This window comes from Hippoglossus stenolepis, chromosome 4 (assembly GCF_022539355.2).
Source record: "Hippoglossus stenolepis isolate QCI-W04-F060 chromosome 4, HSTE1.2, whole genome shotgun sequence".
NCBI classification, from domain to species: Eukaryota; Metazoa; Chordata; class Actinopteri; order Pleuronectiformes; family Pleuronectidae; genus Hippoglossus; species Hippoglossus stenolepis.
The window spans coordinates 10,985,611-11,007,781 of record NC_061486.1 but is presented as its reverse complement, the minus strand read 5'-3'; the positions used below and the strand labels follow the sequence as shown (position 1 = coordinate 11,007,781).

At 41.5% G+C, this 22,171-nt stretch overlaps 1 protein-coding gene across 1 annotated transcript in view; it reads left to right on the top strand.

Moving 5' to 3' along the window:
* Positions 1-21,583, top strand: part of ppp1r37 (protein phosphatase 1, regulatory subunit 37) — a 42,140-nt gene extending 20,557 nt beyond the window's left edge. The window contains exons 3-13 of the mRNA XM_035153727.2: positions 5,817-5,862; positions 6,014-6,114; positions 9,614-9,733; positions 11,252-11,402; positions 11,526-11,681; positions 13,246-13,358; positions 14,920-15,061; positions 15,158-15,324; positions 16,335-18,018; positions 18,133-18,218; positions 19,544-21,583. Of these exons, the coding sequence (XP_035009618.1) occupies positions 5,817-5,862; positions 6,014-6,114; positions 9,614-9,733; positions 11,252-11,402; positions 11,526-11,681; positions 13,246-13,358; positions 14,920-15,061; positions 15,158-15,324; positions 16,335-18,018; positions 18,133-18,209 (2,757 nt within the window). The 3' untranslated portion in view covers positions 18,210-18,218; positions 19,544-21,583. The remainder of the gene's footprint in view (positions 1-5,816; positions 5,863-6,013; positions 6,115-9,613; positions 9,734-11,251; positions 11,403-11,525; positions 11,682-13,245; positions 13,359-14,919; positions 15,062-15,157; positions 15,325-16,334; positions 18,019-18,132; positions 18,219-19,543) is intronic.
* Positions 21,584-22,171: the final 588 nt, after the last annotated feature.

The window sequence follows — 22,171 nt, the reverse complement described above, 5'->3', positions numbered from 1 at the left end:
TCCCCTATTGAGAGCCCTCTGGCCAAGATATATAATATTTATTAAGCCTCATTGCATCATAATATTAATAAAAAACTGATCTAAAATAAAAATGTATGCAACAAAAATGGATTTATGAATCTCCAATCTTGTCTATGGGTTAGAGAAGAGTGACCCTTTTAGTGATCATTTAAAAATACATGAGAGCAGAAATTGTTCTGAGGATGCTGAAATGTACATACTGTGCAAGTTTAAAGCCACTGGGATAAAAATAACTGTATACATTTAAATCGCAAGGTTATACATAAATATACACAACCATAGGAACTCGTGGCAGCCCTGGGCCACATTGTGTAGCAGCCTGTTCGCTGTCAGGAGTTCCCAGTAGCGCCAACTAAAAGTATTAATTACAAACTTCCTGTTCGTGAGATTCAACTACATTTACTTCTAAGAATTTCATCCGAAACCTTTTCTTATGGTGAAGAAACAACTTCAAAAGCCTTTTAATGTGGCTTTAGGACACGACATTATGCACGGTAACATAGAGGTAGAGGCAGAGGCCTTTTTTCTTTTTTCAGCAAGGGTGGTTTTGACTCCCATCAGGCCTTCGGGGGCTTTTTTTCCTGCCTCCTCCTGTGGGTTAACCAACACAGTTATGTGTCCCTTAATCCCTCTGTACAAGCAGTTCCTCATATTTCGCAGGGGAAGCCTCAGGGCTGCTTGTTTTTATGTTTATGCCAAACCCATGCCTTTTGTATGTGAATTTTTGCACTTGCTTGATGTTTATTGTGACTGTTATTGTGTTCAAATTCTTCCCTGTGTGGGTGTTGTTTCTATTGAGTGCAAGATGTTTGCAATGCAGAGAACAGAAGGAGGGTGAAATATGGACCAGGCAGAGGGGGGAAAAAAAGTCATTTCTCGCAAAAACATAAATTCCTGTCCACTTACCACCCAGTCTAGAAACCTGAGACTAGAGGACTGCGCTTTATGTGTATCAAATATAAAGAGGCCTGTTTGCAGAGTTCTTCTGAAACGATGTGAGCAGATTTCTGGTTTCTTGTTTCCCTGTGGGCTGAGAGAATTGGTGTTTGTCTTTTCTCAAGATAAAAGAAATGACCATCGGGGACAAAAGGGCCACATACAAGTTTTTGGGCGGTTTAAAGCAATATGTTTCATGTGAATGTGTCAAAGGAAATGATGGTCTGTCAATAAGACATATTAACTAAGACTGGGAGTGTTTGTTGTTCTGGTTAGGTAAGTAAAGACCCCAGCAGTTACTAGATATATATAGGGCTATTGCTTATGTTGTGTAACCCGTTAAGGACCTCTGTATGTCACGACATTTATTTATATATTTAAAATGATCAACACCCTCTAATCAGAGGTATGTCACAGCCCCATCTCCCAGCACTGCATCCTTTGGGCATATTTTGAATTTGCAGGGAGAAACACTTAAGGGTTGAGTTACATTTTAAGAATAGTGTGTATGCAAATGCGTGTGACTGTCTCTACGTCCCATCGACAAACCAGTTCCCCCCTTGTCATACTAACAGGACAGAGGAGTTGGTGGTGCTAAGCTTTGCAGCAGAGACACATTAGTGCTTTCTCTTGTTTGTTCTGTCGCTCAGTCGCTGCAGCACACGCTCATAAAACCTTAACGGGGCCTCTCTGCTGAAGCTGTGCACATTTGTACCTGCAGGTGTGTATCTCCATGTGCGTGTGAGTGATGATGTTGCAGGAAAGTGAGCCACAGCTGGAAGCGCATTTGTGATTCGAAACTCTCCGCAAAAGAAATCCCCACACGCTTAGTCAGCTGATAGAGAGAAGTCCTGTCAACATCTCAGCTACTTGTGGAAATGCACATCATTGTGCTAAGCTGCTGCTGCGGGTTTTATTTAGTTCAATGCTCTGGGTACATTTCCACTGAGAGTGACTGGTCTCCATCTTCTTCACTCTTTCCCTTCCTCATTTTTTGCTCTTTTTTTTTTTGTTATTGCTCATCGTTGTTAATGTTTGGCCTCTTTCCATCCCTCCCTTCTACTTTCGTCTTTTGGTCCACTACACCCCCCCCCGCTCATTTCTGCTTAGTCATCCTTGCAGTACCCAGCCTCATAAACAAGCCAGTCAGACCAAACAGCAGGCCAGTGAGAGAGGGTTTAGCAAGAGGAGCTCGGCCCTACACTGGTGTTTCCTCTTTCACTCTAAATGCTTTCTTTATTAAGTCCAACTGCACTGTACATGTGGCGACCTGCCAGGGCTCCTACAGTTTTTGTACATTTCTGGCCAGTTGTTTGTGTGTCTGTTTTATAAGGGTCGCTATTTAGCAGCTGCGTGTTGAATGTCTGCTCTGCGCTGACTCCCACCGGAGTCTTAAGACCTGGACACTTGTTAGCTTTGTGTCACATTTCTGCCCCTGCAGATCCCCGGGGGTAAAGTGGTTTCCCCTATTATGCAATGTCTTGCACGCAAATAGGGTGTACTTGCTTTCTGTGGATATTCACTAATATGTTCTCCTTAAAGGCTGCTGGTGGATCATATTCTAGAGGGAGTATACAGTAAAGGCTTTGTAAAATCCACATGTACATCAACATGGGCTGATATCCTGCAGTTATGATATGAAAACACAGATATATTGTGCTGTGTTTTAGGGAGGTCATACAGAGGTCGTGTAAGGTCTGGACACTTCAACATCTTTTGACATAACAGACAATCAACAAAAGATTTAAAGGCCTCTCCTGAGTTATGCAGCTTTCTTTCACCAAATTTGGAGAAACACAACTGATTTGCACCCTTTGTTTCCCCTATCTTTATTCAAGAGTGGGTCTTGATAACAGAAGTTTCTGTTCAGTCGAACATCTGTCACTTTCTCAGTGTGTGTGGCTGCCAACATATAATCTTACTAAAGCCTTCTCTCAAATCTGGACATCCTGGATACTATACCTTGCCTGCTGTTTGTATTTTTAGTTATTTGTTGGGTTGTCCAATACGTTTTGGCACAAATGTTCATATGGACTCAAATATGACAAAAGGAGGTGCAATGATTTTACAGATGTTGGTGGATCCAACCGCTGAATTCAGACTGAGCTGTAGAATTGTAATTGACAGTTAACAGGAAGGTTTTCTCTCCACCTGTTCTCTCTGATAGGGAAAGTCAGATATCGTTAAAAAACAGGCTCATAGGAAATTACATTTGCAGAAGGTCATTGATCAAGACTTTGTGGTTCTGAACTGTACAAATATAAAATGCACTGTCATGAAAAGTGCACTTGCACAACATGGCAAACACAGCATTTATGAAAAAACTGGCTTTTCCTTACAATAGAAAGACTGAGTAAGCATTTTTGCAGAACGAACATTGGCTGCCTTCTTTATTTACAACAAGGCAACGAATGTCTTCATTAAAAGAACTGTAATGAAGCGTGATTACATAAAACACGCTTCTGATTAAAATGATTGGTTCCATTGTGAGGTTAAAAGAAAGGTTTGTCTAAAATAAAGCAGTGAATGTTTGCTTCATTTTTTTTATGTTTACATGAAAAATATTCGGCTAACTACATTACAGAAGGCGTATAGAACAAGTATCAAATCATTATTTAAGGCCAGAGCCAAAATGTCTAGATGTAAAACATTAAAATCACTGTATTCAAACAATGTGGAAAAATATCCCCCCAAAATAATTTCAAACCCCCTAAACACCAGAACCCAGACATCACCCAGGTCCTCTGGAAACTGAATGAAAAACAAGATCAAGATCAGAAATGGCGATAGTGTTTTCATGTAGGCCACTCACAGCACGCACACATACACATTAACACCCATAGAACTCTCTCCCTACTCATGCAGAGGCTCACTGTGAATCATGGACTATTTTAGTTTCTGTCAGAGAGGTATTTACACTGTTATTCTCACTGACAGTGCCCAGGTTAATTGTAGGTGAAAATTGACTTGCTGTTAAATGTGTGTATGCTTGTGTTTTCACAGTCAATACCATCTGGATGATGAAGAACAACTTGATTAAGAACCACATATCATAGATGAAATCCTACCTTAAATGAATGGTTCAGTCTGTTTCACAATGATCTTCATAACTCCTTGATGTCATATTGTTTCCTGTTTTTTGGTTCAAAATAATGGTGATATGAAGTCATATCACCCAGTTCTATGTTTGGGATATGTTGAGTCGTGTAGGAGTTGGGATGAACCCTCAGTACAACTAAACCAGCATCCAAATGTTCAGCCACACACACACAGGAGTGGTGGCAGGAAGACAGAGGTCATGGAGTTCATGCTGAATGGTATGGGCAGCCAACTAGAGAGGGATTTGCTGGTACATAGTTTTGAGGGCAGCACTCGGTATGTTGTCGTGTTTTTGTGTGGGTGTTTTTTTTTACCAGGGTGACGGGTAAATGGCTTCCCACCTTTTGATCTGTGATGCTGAGTTATCAGGCTACATCCCAGGATAGATGACCTGGTCAGGTTGAACACACAGAGAGCCCCACATGATCAGACGCTTGAACAGTCAAGGCAGATTCAAGTCACGTTTCTTCATGTGCCAGGTTGAGTGTGCTTAAATGTTGTCCAGCAATGAACGTGTGTGTTTTCACTGCAGCGTGCAGCCAACCCAGGATCACCCTCCATCCGCAAACTGCTTTTTACAAGTCTTTTCATCTCTCTGTACTTTTGAAACTTCTAAGTGAATCTACATTACTGTGACCCCATTCATACCTGTTATTAACATGTGTCCTGAGTGATCTGATCACCAGTGGTCAGCGATAAGTACAGATCTGAACGAACTCGGAGGTGGTCTGAGACACATATGGCCACATTCTTTTTGCTTTATGAACAAAATGCGTTCGGTCCCACATAGGAAGGACCGTCTACTAGGTTAACGTTCTCTGACCCGCTGCAGCTTCACAATTAATGGACTGTTCGCAGTGATTTGTTTGTGGCCAACCCCACAATATCAACACTGATCACATAAATAGGTCAAATCTGTGTTCATAGAAGATCTACACACAGCATTGATCCATTCAGCCACTCCTGACTCTACTTGCTCTTTCTCACTCTGTCTCCTCTCTCTCCCGCACTCGCCAACACACACACTGATACTGTTATCAGACACATCTGTAAACTCAGACTGGGTACAAACAACGTAATTTCTTCTTCACAAACACAAATGACGTACGTGATTTTCTGCAAATAGAACAGGAAAGTGAGATCCAATCGCCAGTTGTCACTGGAGAGACCTGCAGGATGCATTTTAATACGAGGTGTGAACAGATGAACTTAACACTGACCACGTGTGATTGTATCTCTGATGGTTTACAGGTGTGAACACGGCCTTTGAGTTTAGTTTCAGACATGTTTTTCGGGTTTACTGAGCAATCAGTTGTATCAGAGCTGTGCTAAGTTAGTTCTGATGTAAACCAAATATTTCCAGTGTTCTGCTTTCTTTTTAGAGTTTTCCTCCAGCAAACCAAGGATAGCCCTTTACTTTGAAGCAGTATGGTGTAAGAAATAGTTTATTTTTCAACTTAACAGAGCATCACTGCCACACTGACCTTTTTGGGGGGGAATGGCATTAGGAATAGCAGAGGCCCCCTATCTAATAGCTCTCTAGTGCTCAAAAGCACTGTGATATGGTTTATCTTAGTTTATACAGGATCTGTATTTTGTCTCCAGCACTGATTTATCAAATTGCCCCCCCCCCCCCATGTGATGTGGAGGTTTCAACATGTGAAAAGCACAGTTTGCTTCCATGAGAAAATATATTATTATATATTATTATCTTATATCACAATCTTTTACTGATGCTGCTTTTTTTTTTCTTTCTGTAGGAATTGAAAGACCTGACACAGCGGAACGAATGCTTAGATCTCAAAGGTAAGCACCAAAAACAGCCTGACTGTTGTAGTCGACGCTCTAAATGTATGAAACTTGTTTTGATGATGTTATAAATTGAACAAACTTGTTTTTATGATGCTATATTATGTTAATGTTAATTGACAAGATGTGTGTGTGGTTGTGTTTTTAGGTGAGAAGCTGGACTATAAAGCATGTGAGTCTCTGGAGGAGATTTTGAAGAGGGTCCAGTTTAAAGTGATAGACCTGGAGCAGACCAACCTGGATGAAGACGTAAGAATATCTCACTTAAATCTGTCTCTCACTTCACGTCTCTTAGTGCTTTCTTCACGCATGCCTTTCCCTCTTTTTTTCATTCTCTCTATTGCTCCTTCATTCTGCCCTCAGTTTAAGCCTGATCCTGTTTTTTCACTCAGGATGTGAAGTGTTTGCTGTGGGTTTTCTGATTACTCCAGATGTCCAATTGTGTAAATACCGTTGGGGACTTTAGGGCTGTAGACATGCACAGACTGAGACAGCGCTGCAGTGTGGAGCAGAGGGACACAGAGCCTTGACCACTTCCTGTCACACACAGCTCCAGATATACTGCACAGCACTGAGTCACACACAGACACAAGGCCTGCTTCAAGCCACAGTTGCTCACGATACATTTTTTTAGGGGAGGAAGGGTCACTTTAATGACTGCTCATTATTTTCTTCCTGTCTGGCAAAGCCTCGTGAGGTCTTTCACCCTTAACTACAGAATTAATTTAGGCAACAGTCTCTTCTGTTTTCCATCAGAATTACAGATGTAAGATAATTGTTGTCCTGTCTTCAGAGCTACTGGTAGATTTTAGGAAATTTGCCAGCTAATTTCCAGACTATCTCTTAATGTCTGCTGTTTCCATCAGAGTCAAAGTGAGTTTTTATGCATCTGCGACGGCCTGTGTCCAGAGGCATTATGTTTTCATGTTGTTTGTCAGTCCGACTTATTCTTGTGAATACTATATCTCAAGAATGCCCTGAGGAAATTTCTTCACATTTGTCTTCAATATTCAGTTGGACTCAAGGATGAACTGATTACAAATTGGTGGTGAAAGGTCAAGGTCACAGAGACCTCATTTTCTTGTGAACGTGATGTAGTAGGAACACCTATTTTATTACATCTGGTACAAACATTTGCTCGGATTCAAGGATGAACTGATTGGAATTTGACGGTCAAGGTCACTGTAACCTCACAAACTTAAGAATGCCTTGATTTGGGGAATTTTGACCAGTTGTCACTTGGACTCTTAGAATATCTGATTTGATTTCAGTGGCCAAAGGTCACGGTGACTAGGGTTGGGTACCATTCACATTTGTACCATCACCTGGAATTCTGTAACGGTTTATCGACATTTGGTTTGTTGAGGGGGGGGGGAACAGCTGGTGTCTCCAATTTTCTATTTGGCTGTTATTGAACCTCTGCAGAATAAGATCAGGCAACAGGATTTAAGTAAGATGTGAAAATAATGATGGAAATATGGCATTAATGTTTGTTTCATGTAGAACCATTTTTTTATCTTTGCAGCAGACTTTTCAGTCACATGTATAGTGACTTACAGTCATGTACAGTGGGGTCCAAAGGTCTTGATCTCAATTTAGTTTTACCTTTTTCACATTTACGTTTTTATCGGTACAGCCACATTTCCGCTTTAGCCCCAAATATTTGCGGCATATCCTGTACAGATGTATTCACATTCCATTTAAGATTGCACAGAAAATCATGAGGCTGGAAATGGACAATATCATGGACAACAGTGAAAAGATCCTTTTTTTAACAGATATTTATTAACAGATTGACACGCACGCAATCCAGGCAAATGCAAAATGACACACTTTTCACCCAACATGGAACACTGCCCCGGAAATGTGAATGAAGCAGCTGAATGTGTCAGTGACTGAATCACCAGAGATCAGTGTCCCAGTCTGCGACAACTGTCTCGTCTCTGGCTCGGATAAAATGAGACACTGAAAAGAGGAAATATTAAGGAAGTGTGCCTGGTTGAGGCGAGCATGGAGGAAGGTGGGATAGAAAAGGAACTGAATGAAGATGTGGGTGGGTGTTTTTTACGTGGGTGTGAATGACATAGAGTAGATATCTTGATTTGGCAGAAATTCATATCTGCACTAGTGTCGTCTTGTTGGGAATGATAGGTGAAGATGACAGAAGAAAAATGGTTTCGGGGGAGATGAAGAGGAAGGAAGGCTAACGCAGGCTGGTTTTATAAGACTGAATGTGACTCATCTTCCCCCACCCTGTAGATAAACACACTTGTGTATACTTTGTAATGTCTGCTAGCACACACACACGCACACAAAGGGGGAAAAGGTTATGAGATGCTTTGCAGCAGCCTGACGGATTTTGTTACAGCTCATCAGCCTCAGTAGAGTATAAACTCATACTTTCATTTTGATCTGCATCACATCCTGAGACCAGCAGCACAGGAGCAGGTCTATCATCTGCTCATTATTTTTTGGGCATTTAATCAAGAATCTACTCATGAGACATAATGACTCAGTAACTAATATTTCTGTCAAATATGCTCATATTTAATATAAATATATAATATAGAAATGCATAATAGCATAAAATATAAGCCACCCATCTTTACTCCAGTGTCATTAAAACCTTTACAGAGCTGGAGGTGTCAGTGATGGATGAAAGACATGGAGCTCACAGCATCGACAAAACCAAAATGAGATTAAAACACTCTGATCACAAGTGCACTTCAATCTTATCCTGCAGCACCTGACATCTCGCTCTATTTTCTGCAGCTGCTCCTCAGTGAACAGGCCTCTGTGCACCACAGGTTTAAAGCACTGAGGATTCAGAAAACATTTTCAGCTGGTGATTAATCCGGTGTCACATGATCTCTAGAGTTTAGCTGATACAACAAGTCAAATAATCATCTAACCAACAACTCAACATAAAACTTATCAGCAACTTTTTTATACTCAACTAACGTTTATTCAACAAGTATGACACACAGTAGAGTACATATCACGGCGAACGCCCGATAGTCATGAAAACATATTTAAATTCACTAGATCTGGATTTATAATTAGATCTGCAACAAATTGCACACACTCATAAATATCAGTCTCCCAAACATGCCTGATCTGTTTTCATCAAGATCCACAGGATCCATAAATTGTTCTCTGAGAAATCAATACAAAATGTTGAAAGAAAGAAACGACAGTGGTGGAAGTACATTATACTTCTGTTCCACCACATTTCAGATGGAAATATTGTACTTCCCCCCCCACTGTATAAATCTTACAGCTATAGTTACTTTTCAGATTCACAATTTAGATAAAAATGTATTATACGATTACAAAATTTTTTACAACGATAAATAAGTCATTTGTACATTTTGGTGCAGACTACTTCCTTTTCCTTGTATTATTATTATCATCATTATGAAAAGACAGACGTGTGTAGGATTGTTTAGTCTTGGCAGAGCTATACGCTTTACTGAATGCTATTCTTTTTTCCTGTCTCCATTTATCTTATGACCCTTCGAATACATCAGTAACCCAAGAGAGGTACCTCTTTACCTCTCACCTCAGGCCGTCATGGAAACACCTCCGCAGGTCTCCCCTGTCCGGAGGGACTGTTACCGCAGCAACAACAGCTGCTCTTTGTAACATCTCTAACTCTGGTTCACACTTTTAACATTGTGATCAACTGTGTTTAACTGCTGTATTTTTATATCTTTTTCTTTCTTTTCCACCGCTCTTTGTTTTTCAGGGTGCATCAGCTCTGTTTGACATGATCGAGTATTATGAGTCCGCCACACATCTCAACATCTCCTTTAACAAGTACATTGGCACGCGGGGATGGCAGGCAGCAGCTCACATGATGCGAAAGGTGAGAGTTCATTGTTTTACAGTGTGTGACATCTATATTGCAGAGGAAAAGGACAATTTGGGAATAAAGAGAGATTAGATTTTTTTTTTTCATGGATCTAAAAAACACAACAAAAATTAGAAGATAGCATAGCATAAAACTTTACAACCCCTCATATTTTTATCAACATGATACTTAATTATTATCATGTACAGCACCAAAATATGTGATAAGAGGATGGATGGGATAATGACAAAGTAAACAGGGTGAAATGTTTTCTTCTCTCATCGAGATCACTGAGGATGGACTATAAAAGTATTTGTAAAATATAAAAAGATTGTGGTGGTGAGTGTGTTTGTTGTTTTCAACCTTGAGGTTCTCAAATACGACAGATTTTTGTAATTGTTAACTTGTTCCCAGAGGGGATGACGAATCTTTCAGCTCTTCTTTTTCACTGGCTGATGTTTGCTGTTGTTGTTGTTGTGCAGCTCTGCTGTTTTCTGTCGACACTCAGACATCCAGAGTCATGCTCTTGCCCTTAAAGGCGTTCTCTGACGTCAGTCATCACTTGGTACTGTTGAGAATAAAAATGGGCGGGTAACACATTAATATATCACCTTTCAAGCTGAATCTGTGAGAAACACATGGATACGAACAGCTGCTGCTTAATTTGTACAGTGTTCTTTGAATCAACAGTGAACCACTTTACAAAAATCGATTTTAATACAGTTGTGAAAAGTCTGGAATGAATATGGTTTCATTTGTGCATTAGTTTTCTTGATAGTTGAGTTTTGGGGTATTTTGTGGGTTAAAGTTCACTCTGCTCCTGGCCCAACACTAATCTCTTCACCAAACCACAAATTACATTATTATTAATTGTGTGGTCTTCTTAATAGTTTTTTAAAGATTTGGTTCGTTACCCATCATCCTAGAGGGAAAAACAACAAATTCTCAACCACATTTACTAATGATTCAATAACTGTGTTTACAAAATGTTATGAGTACCACAGTTCTACTGTAATTACAGCTATGACTCTTGAGAGGATCATTTTTTCAACGCATCAGTGGTTGAATCAAAAGGCTTTCCAGAGTCTACAAGCACTGAGTGTCTGGTGATGAATAAAAAACACATACGAGTTTGTAGATTGTTTGTGTTGTAGTTTGTTGAAGTCATCACTGGTTTCAGCAAAGACCCACAGAACTAACACACAAATATTTTGAAAACAATGTGTCCCTGAATCCCTCATGTGAGCTTCTGGATTCAACAGAGGGGAAAAAAGAGGACATTACTTTCATCTGGGCTCGATGTTTATTCACAACATTTTTGTCATTTGAAGATGAAGTTTTATTTATGGAATCAGCCTTGTCATCAGTGTTCTACAGCAGATATAATGGGAGGTTACACGACAAGGGTAAAAGTAGCCCAAATAGATTGCTAGAGGATGCAAAGGTGGAAGATGTGTGTGTTACCTCAGGTTCACAGGTTGAGCTGTTTTCTCTGGAAAATTAATTGTATCTCTGTTGGTGTCCCCCCCTCAGACGAGCTCTCTGCAGTATCTCGATGCACGTAACACGCCCCTGCTGGATCACTCGGCTCCCTTTGTGGCACGAGCGCTCAGGATCAGTGGCAGCTTGGCAGTCCTCCACCTGGAGAATGCAGGCCTATCTGGCAGGCCACTCATGTTACTGGGTAAGAGAGAAAAAAGTACCAGGGAGGCGATGGGTTGGTGTATAAGAGGTTTTCTCTTTCCAGACCTGTTTTTCTCATCTCCCTCTTTTCCCTCACCCTCATTTGTTTTCTTTTTCTGCTCAGCCACGGCTCTGAAGATGAACATGAATCTGCGGGAGTTGTACCTCGCAGACAACAAGCTCAATGGCCTGCAGGACTCTGCCCAACTTGGCAACCTGCTCAAGTTCAACTATAACATCCAGACCCTGGACCTGCGTAACAACCACATCCTGGACTCTGGTATGCAGCACTCATGTAGCACAAACAGTAACAATAGACGACTGTTTTAAAGCCCATGTGTTTTCTCAAGGGGGGATTGTTTTGTTAAAAAGATTTGTTATCGAGCATACACCTCAATACCTTTTATCCCAATCTCAGATAAGAGCTTATTGATCCCTTTGGATAAATAATGTCTTACAAGCAAAAGTAATACAGCACAACAAAGCCAAGAATAGAATATACAGTAAACAATATACATATTGTTCAAAGTTACATTGAATACTCATTAAGTCGTCTGCACATATACGTTTATGTACATAAAGTTCATAAAGGCATGCTACCAAGTACAAACCAGTCAAGTAACTGGAACTTAATCTTATCTTTTCAGAATATACCTTTTGCATATTGACCAGCAGCAGGACAGATGTGTTGTAATGCAATTATTAGTTTTATCATCTTTTCACATCATTGTTCTATTAGTATGATAAGCCCGGTTTATTTTTTAGCAGTTTAAATCTGTGCGGCTGTGGCTCACAAGGTAGAAGAGGTCGGCCGTTCAATCCCTGGCTTCTCCAGGCTGCGTTCCAATGTGTCCTTGGGCAAGTTACTGAACTTTAAGGTGACCCTGACGGCTGTGCTGACAGTGGGGTGTGTGTGTGTGTGTGTGTGTGTGTGTGTGTGTGTGTGTGTGTGTGTGTGTGTGTGTGTGTGTGTGTGTGTGAGTGAGAATCGGTTAATATGACTTGGACTGTAAAGCGCTTTGAGTATTTAGTATTTTTAGTATTGTTTTTAATAGATAATTAACATGATGTCGGTTAAGGTTAAAGATCTTCACTCTGACGTCAATAAGTAATTTTTGGCCACAGGTCAAAAAATGATCTTATATTTTGTTACAAAAAATCATCAGATAAGGGTCTAATTGGATACAAAGATGCCATTTTGTATTTGGTTTTGTGAGAGCCCCACATATGGAGGCCCGAGTTTACATGCACCTGCCACGGGTTAGGTTACTTCCCCATTCTCTCTCTCCATTTCTTGCTTGAACTGTGATTAAAGGCTAAATGTTCTACTCAAAATGTCAAAGATCAGCGACCCCCTAATTTCTTGACAATTAGCCAACAACAAAACTCAGAAACAGAAGGGGAGATTGTGACCTACTTCTCTGCAGCTTGACTTGCTGCAGAGTCAAACAACCCCGAGGGGATACATCCAGTTTTGCTCTGCTTCTTATGATTCTTTGAAAGGTAGAGGTTGAATTATTCCTGAATCACTTTTGTCTGTGCTTTTCCCAAAAAACAGTATTTGGGAAAAACACCCCAAATACTGGTTTTCATTTTCCCATTTAAGCAAATATTTAATGTTCTCTCCTGCATCAACACTTTTTATTGTAGTTTTGACCAAATGATATCCTCTGGCAGCTTAACAGCAAATAGAGAACATAAAATAAAGAAAAAATACAGTAAATGGACGATGCAAACAGGTGCTGCTATATGAGGCATTTAATTTAGCTACATTTTTGATACTTTTAAGTTAAAGGCAGAAACACTAACTTTGACTCTTTTGCTTTCTATCTCTGTCATCTCAGGTCTGGCCTACGTGTGTGAGGGACTGAAAGAACAGAGGAAAGGCCTTGTCACTTTGGTGCTATGGAACAATCAGCTCACACACAACGGCATGGTCTACCTAGCTGCTGCACTGGTACACACGCATGCACGCACACACTGCACACACACTTATCAGAGGTTTTAAGAGGAAACCACAAGCTGTGTGTGTCTGTGCACGATTCAACTATTCGCTCATTAGTCTGTCAGAGAAGTGATCATAATAGCTCTCTGCTGTTTGTTATACCTTCCCTCTCCTCACACAGCATCTGTTCATGTTCAGCAGCTTGACCACATCCACACTTGTACATTCTAACTGTTGCTTAATCTCCTCTACACCCAGCCTGAGGTCTGTTTCTTTGACCCTCTGCAGTCTGGCGTATTCACCGGCTGTGTCTTGTGTGTTTTGGGATCCAGTATGTTGATGCAATCTGTCAAAATGAAAACCGTTAATTGTCTGTTGGCCACGTTGTGCTGGAAAAAAGATAAAACAAAGATTTTGCAAGGTAAACACAGTTTTTAATGTGGTGTACAAGCACAGAAGCATTCAAAAGGATTAATGGACAGAATTTACCTATGAAAAAGTAAATGTTGCTTGAACAATGCTGCGGTAGTCTGTGTTACCATTGTGCAGGCCCATACCAATTATGTAACTTCCCACCAGCCACACAGCCTGTTTCATTTTAGAGCCCTCTTTACTGGTTATCAGTACATGTGAAAGTGAAAATGTCTGCTCCATGCAGCAGCAGCAGAGTGGAGCGTGACTCAGACCACGTTTTCCTGTCCAACCCAACCGACAGACATGTTCATTTTACTTACTTTGACTTATATATTTCTGGTCGTTTTATTCTTTGACCCAGTGTTTTAGTGAAGTTTGATAATTTCCAGAATTTAATTTTATATTTCATTCTAGTCTGCTCAAACAAGAATAAGATTTTTTTAATATAATAAGGGTATCCAAGGTCAATATGAAAACAATGTGAAAGTAATCACTTGTAATGATGATCCTCCACTCAGCTTTATATGTAGTTTCAGCTCGTTTATATTCTGTCTGATCGGCTTTTAAGAAGTTAATAGATATAAATTCAAACATCGTAGGATCGACTCATGTAAACTGACCAATCACTACTGAAGATCCGAAAGAAACTTTTGTAGAAAAGTTATTATATCTATCTATAGACTGAAGAATTACCTTAACGTCTCACATGTTGTTAGTTATAGAGAATGATGACACAGCCCTCGACTTATTTTTAGAAGCATGTGATTGTTTTTCTTTTAGAACATAAGGTCCTGCATGTTTGAGCTTTTCTAAGAAACGGTGTGATGGTTTGAGGCCTGAAGCTTTCGAAGTAGAAATCCCTCCAATCATACTGATAAAGTGCATCTCGTGACATCCTACTGATTAATGACCCTGGAAATAACCACAGTGTCACTGGTTGGCCTAATGCAATGAGATGGTAATGTCTGGCATATGACGATAACCAAAATTAACAGAGATTTCTTACGTAGCAAAAATTGCTTGTTCAAACCATCAGCAACACAGCGATCTGACTTTTATGACTACACTGCCTCATTGCTAAAGAAATAAGCGTTGTATTATTTTTAACATTGAACACAGACGTGTCTTTGTTTTCATTCTCTTCTGTTGTTTCTCTCAGCCATGCACTCAGAGTCTGGAGACTCTGAACCTTGGCCATAACTCGGTGGGTAATGAAGGGGTCCACAAGCTTAAAGACGGACTGATTGCCAACCGCTCTGTGCTCAGACTGGGCCTTGCTTCCACCAAACTGTCCTGCGAAGGTGGGAACTAGTACCTGTGTTCCCCTTTGTCATTCCTTGTACATAGTTTTTGCTGTCTGTTGCATTGGTGATTTATTCCTGCCATCTGTGCTGTAGGAGCGGTGGCGGTGGCTGAATTCATCGCTGAGAGCCCCAGACTGGTGCGCCTGGACCTTCGGGAGAATGAGATCAAGACGGGTGGACTGATGGCCCTGTCGCTCGCCCTGAAGGTCAACACCTCTCTGCTGCGTCTCGATCTCGACCGGGAGCTCAAGAGAGAAACTGTGAGCATGAAGATAAGATGTAGGGAAGGGGGTAGAAGAGAGAGGAGGTAAAGGACCAGATATAGTCTAAACAGATGCACTTGTGTTTATCCTCCGCTGGGTGTCTGCTCGCATATGTTTGTCAGCACTTGTGGTCCGAGTGATAGATCCTGGGCTACACAAAGGTAGCCTGAGCAGACCCAGACTTCCCCTCATGGACTCGATGTAAGTCAAACTGACTCTTCCACACAAATGTGGAATTTGGGGCTTAAGGAATAACTCTTGAAATATTCCATATTTTTCTTATCTTCAAACAATCCCATGACAAGACAAAAACCAACAATTAAGTGATTCCATCAACAAGTATGTCTATAAATCTTAAGATAAGATAAGCTTAATGGCGCTTATTCATCTGCACCACAGAGCTCTGTTTTAAAATAACTATTAAGAACAAATCAATGCATCACACACTGTTTCACTGGGTGACGTGTTCCATCTTTGTGATGAACTGTAGTTTATTTTGAGCCAATCCCACCTACTCTGTCTTGCTGCTGCAAATTCTTGCTAGAGCACCAGATCCTCAGCTGATGTTAATCCCCAACATGAGCTCCATTGACTTCTGTTTGAATAAAATTAGATTAAAACAACAGTTTCAAGCAGTTGCAGGACATTTTTGGCCCTTTTTTAATTAAAATTTACAAATTTGTGCGTTCAGAAGTGAAAATTGTGCTTGGTGCAGAAAGCAACAGAAAGGGTAAAAAAACAACTTTGGTTTTGGTCAGAATAACACCAGCCATAGTGTTTTTAATATGATTGGGGCACTTAAGTTCTTCATTAGATTGCTGCAAGTAGAAAGATGGCAGGAAATGGGTAGCTACAACAAAGATCCTCTTATTTTTCTTTTTAAAGAAAATTGCTGTTTGAAGGAAAGATGTCACAAACTAAAACACCAGTCTTATTCATTTATATTTATTGTGATATTCTCGTGGTTCATGTGAGATGTTTAAGAATGTATTTTTTTTGTCTCTCAGGTGAAGAGCTTCCTTGAGACCCAGCGTGAGCTGCTGACTGAGATCCAGAATGGTTGCAAGAGGAACTTCATCCTGGCCAAAGAGAAGGAGGAAACCGAGCAGAAGATGAGGCAGTCCGCATCCATGGCTGAAATCGCCACAGAGGATGGAACCGTAGAAGAAGAGGAGGAGGAAGCACCAGCATCAGAGGAGAAAGATGACAAGGACGGGAAAGAAGGAGAAATAGTGGAGGTGATCGAAACAACAGGAAAAGAAGAACAGGCAAGCATCCAGTCTGGAGCGAGCTCTGAGACGAACGTGGAGTCTGATTCAGACACTGAGGATGAGGAGGAAGAGGAGGTGATAACAAAGTCCTGCTCCACAAACACAAACCAGGCTGCTCCGCAAACCCAGCAGGAGGCCGTACAGCCCCCCCTCAGTGCCTCTGGGACTTCCTCGTCCCCGTCTGATCCACCTGCAGGAGTGCCAAGTATCATTCCGGGCATCACCATCACAGAATCCCCAGCTCCCCCTGGCACTCCTCCATCTCCCGGTCGCTGTATATCAGTCTCAAGCCCGGGGCGGGGTCGTAAGATCTTCACGGTTACCCGGGTGGAAACCCCCCCCGACCAGCAGCAGCAACAGTTACAACTCCAGAGAGCTGGGCTGGCACCTCTCAGCCAAACTAAAGAGCTCTCAAAGAAGCCCATGACACCTCCTGCCTCTCAAACACCCACAGAAACACAGCAGACACAGGAGGATGTGAAGGAGCACTCACCTGCACCCGCACTGTCAACAGACTGTAATGTGACGGAGCAGAGGTCTATAGCACACTCGGAGTCCACACTAAATACTCCACAGACCCACACACTAGAGATGCAGTCGACAAGTCCACCCACAGAAGATGTAACAGCTAGTACTTTAGACCCCAAAGTCACAGATCCAAATCTACAAGCACCGGCCCTGCCCTCCGACTCCCCAGCAGCACAGGCTGGAGCAGTTCAGCTCACTGAGGACGTTATACAGAGCACGCAAAGCCCCCAACCTGAAAATACTTCTGTAGAAGGAGAGCAGGAGAAGGTAGAAGATGGCAGAGAACTGATGTCCCCTGATAGCACAGGAGAAGAGTCTAAACAGTCAGATGAACCAAGTCAAACCCATGATAGTGTTCCTGCAGTAGACGTGCAACCTCCAACACCTGCACTTGAACAGCTACAGAATGAGTTAGCATCTGCGTCAAAGGAGAACCAGTCACTACACCAAAAGGGAGAGGAGGAGAAACAGGAAGCATCGGCCAGCCTGTCAGAAATCGAAAACCCCACTTCAACAGAGGTGGAGGACAACCAGCCAAACCAAGAGGAACCAAGTCCAAAGCAGCAAACAGAGGCAGATGAACAGAGCGTTAAGTCTGTTCTCTCTGTCCTGACTGATCAACAGGCTCCTGCTGCCTCTCAGAGTGAGACACAAGAGACAAATCTTCAAGCAGAAGAATCCTCAGAGAGTCCAGAATCTGCCACGACTGGCTCCGTCTCCCCAGTGAAAGAGGAGGATTCAGGTGATGAGAGCTCTGCAGATGAGTGTTTCGCCGAAGCTCTGGACGGAGAGGAGGTGAATTCAGCTCTACCCAATGGCCTCAAGCCAGAGTTCTCCCTCCATCTTCTCGACGCCGAGAGCCCCAAAGCTGGCAGCTGTGTGATGGAGCACGGTGAGTCACTTAAATCGCTGATATTTTCTTTTTCAGATGAATAAAGTCACACTTGCAGTTTGTTTTGGTGTGAAAAGTCTCTCTGATAATGTGTGTTGTGTGTGACATGTGTAGTGAGTGTGAGCTGTGGACAGGACCTGGAGGAGCTGCTGCTAGAGGCCAGTTTGGATACAGGAAGAGACGCACCATGAGGTTGTGAGGTAAACATTTGTCTCATTTGTATGTACAATAGAAATCTGAATTAGACAAAGATTCATCATCATACGAGCACCACCATCACGGACCGGAACCAAAGCTTTATCCGCCGCACCTCCGGCCTCTCTTCAGCCACGGATCCCCTTCCCTTCATGTACGAAAGCTGAAGGATCGAAACACAACCAGAAGCAAAACTGAACAGGAAACCCAACAAAGAACATTCCAGCTAGTTGCTATGCAGATTGGTAAAATTTATAATTTTGTCATCTGTCAAGTGTTTAATCGTTTTTTAAAACTTTTTAAAACTCTCTACAGCAGGAAGCAGCTGGTTAAGCATTGTTAGCGTATCTGTGCTGTTCTGTGTGTAGCTGATAAACTGTATAAAATGAAGGTGTAGCCACAGTGTTTCTGGTTTAACAGCCCTGAGGTGTGCAGGTGACAAGTGTGTTTTAAAGTGTGTGTTTGTTCTGAAAGACGTCACAGCACGGAGAAGGAGGAGGAGGAGGTCATGTTGACATCACAGCTGATGTCATGCACATGCACTACTATGACCGTGCGCCCAGACAGGTTACTAAAACAAAGGAGAGAGAAGCGCGGTTTACAGAACACACACCGAGTTTAATTCATTCTCTGCCCAGGAGGCACTTTCTATACTTTACATAGAAAACAGTTATTGGCTGTTTGGCAACTTGTATACAAATCCTTCAATAAATCAATATCCCATGGATCTGTAGTTCACAATGATCTCTCACTGTGTTTGGTCCCAACTTCTTTACATTAAATACATCTCACTAAGGACTTTTACAAAAGTGTTGGGTCATTCAAATGAAAACCACATTTGTACCCCTGACCATTGCTCATCTGTTATGACGACACTCACTTGTGTAATTGTTGAGAACTTGAAACAAGAGACAAAAACACAAATTATCCAAACTGTAGGTTGTAAGTTTACAGACAGACATTCTTTTTTTAAATCTGAAGTGTAATTCAGGGAACCAAGATAAATCAACTCCTCAATCAGTTTGTGTGGTTGCCACAGCCGAAAATTAACCGTAGGTTGAACCACTAAAAGTCCAATGGCAGTGGCAAGAAGCCATTTGTGTCTTTCACGAGATAGAAGGCAAGCTCCCTCCACGGCTGTTGACCTCAGGCCGCCATGTTTGAAAAAGATGAGGCTGACTCTAACTCTCTGTTTTATGCCTTGAAATACATTCAAATATGACATGGTTTATCAATTGTGGATGATCGGATGTGATGCTTGAGTTTGGTTTTAAAAATGTTTTCTGCCACAGTCAGAATTAATTTATCTCCTCTCTTCTGCTTTCCCAAGGACTGTGAGGACATGAGAGAACAGCACTCAGATAGTTTGTCTGGCTCTCCTGCGTGACTGATAAACCTCTGATGTTTCTGTCGTTTCTTTGACTTTACCACCAACATCCCCTTTCCATAAAGGACAGACGACCTGGTGTTACAGTCAAAGCTCCGCGTGCGAAAACTCAAGCAACTTCTGGAAAATACACAAAGGACAAAAATCAAACTGTGGAGCTCGGCTTTGACAAATAAGGAATCCTGTACATCCACACTACATCCACCACGTATACATATGCACACTGAGTATGAAAAAGAGGAGGGGAGAAGAGGAATAAAGTCACCATGTTATCACTACATTTTGTCATATCTGCAATCTTTACACACAAAGCATCTGACGGAGAGAGTATGGAGGACAAAGGAGGGAGGATGAACCCCGAACCAAAGACAGAACACAGACCTTTCCCACAATCCATACTCGCTCTCTTATGTATCGACTGTAGTTGGGGAAATAACTAGCAATTAAAGGTTTTTCATAACACGCACACAGAGACATAACGAGGACAAGGACGATGAGAAAAGTATAGTTGGTGGCACACTCGGAAGACCAGATAAAAGTCGGGGACCATGCTGTGGGGACCTGCTGGCTTTAAACACCAAGTGGAAGTCGATCACCGTCGGAGGCTTTTATATTCACGGAAGCTGAAGATGTTAACGTGTCTGTTTAAATGTCAGCGTTTTACGTCTGTGTCCCCTCCCTCAATTAGCCTCTTAGGAAAAAGAAAAAAGAAAAGAAAAAAAAACTGTAAGGGACCTTTGCCAAAGTGGTTTTCCTCTCGTCTGTTTTCTTGTCCTCTGCTCACTTTGGCCCCTCAGGAATCAGCGTCCCCTCCCGCTGATGTGGAGGAGCTGCGAGCGTCTGCCGTCGGCCTCCATTACAACAAAACTGCTTCTGTTTTTTTCCCTTTTTAAGTCACAATGCTGAAAAAAAAACACAGAACATCTGTGAATGTTGGAAAGCAATGCTATACGCTTTTGGTTCAGTTATTTACAGTTTAAAGAAGTTGTCGTCGTTGATTCTCAGACGCGATCATCGCTTTGTTTGACCAGTCATTGTTTTTGAGAAAAAAAGCAGCTCGCTCTCTGTCCTGACCTCCCCTCTCCTCCCCTCTCCTCCCTTCTGTCGCTCAGTCTTCCGTTGGTACTCGGTGCCATCTCACCTTCCGCTCCAGCTCATCATCCATGTTGCCTTCAAAGTCGTCACTTCACTCATCCTTTGTTTTTTCGTTTTGGCTGCTTTGAGAAATCAGTTCTTTTCTATTTATTTCACGGCTGTATGAGCCTCCTCTGATTTATTTTTCCCTCTTTTTCTTCTTCACCACCTTCTCATTTTATCTCTTTTTTTCATTTAGGGGTTGCTTTTAATGGTTAACCTCCTTTTTTGATGTATATTTCAGAATCACAATAGAGCAAATATTTAGTTTAGATATTATTTTTTTCTTTTTGGGGTGGGAGGGGGGGAATCTGTGTTGGGAGGAAAGGTTTATATGATTGAATGGTTGGTAGCAGCACTAATGAAAGCAAATACAACATTATCAAAAGCCCTGTTGCTTGAACGCTTCTCTGCTGGGTGAATCTGTGGCCACAGGGGGCGCTGGTGGTTGTGTTTTTCTAATTCCCCACAGTGGAGCCAGAACAAAGGATTTCACAGCATCACGTAACAAGTCTCTTCACATCCTGACGTCTCTGTTCAACTCCATTTCTTGTCCTGAATTTTCCAAAGCAAGACAGTGAAACTTTACAAGAGAACTGTTTTTTTTTCTTCTCCTGAGACGGATACAATCAAGTTTATTGTTTCGTTTTTTTTCTTCTGAAAAGGAGCATATTTGGACCCTCCTGCTCTTCTCCACCCAACAGAGAGTTTGCCCCCACTGTTTGTAATGCTTTAATTTTTAGAAATTTTTAAATAATAATTTGTTAACTTAATTGAAATGTGCCGGTAATTACAAAGATATGTATGGCGAAATCTGTTCCTCTCAAATAAATGCATGTAATGACAAAAGGTATGAGTGAATGATTCAATGAAATGAGTAGTTTTGGGCTTTCAGGATGTTGGAGCACTGCAGATGAATATCAGGAAAACAAACGTGTACAGATCAGGTTCGGGTGGGATTCATAGATGCAGCTGGTGGTTCTTTTTCCAATATGTTATTTGGGGTCAAATATACATTTTATAAAATCACCTCTGAGCTTTGTTTACGTTTCCAAAAAATGTGGTTTAGGTACAATCACCTCAGCAAAGGTTGGTTGTTTTTTTGGTTAAGATGACACGAAAACAACTGAATGGATATTCATGAAACATGGTGGACGGATGTGATATGGTTTTGGGAAGAAGCCGATTCATTTTGGTGCAGATCCAGGAATTCTTCTTTTCACTTTCTTTAACATAGAGGGATCAAGCATTTTTTAACATATTCCTTGATTTCTCAGAGTAATATATGGATCTTGATAAAAAAAACATCAGGCATGTTTAGAAAACTGATATTTAAGAGTGTTTGTGTAATATGGTGGCGATCTAAAGAAAAATCTGGATCTAGTTAATTAAAATGTGGTTTCGTAAGGGGACTGTTGGTCTTGGTGGAGGTCTGCA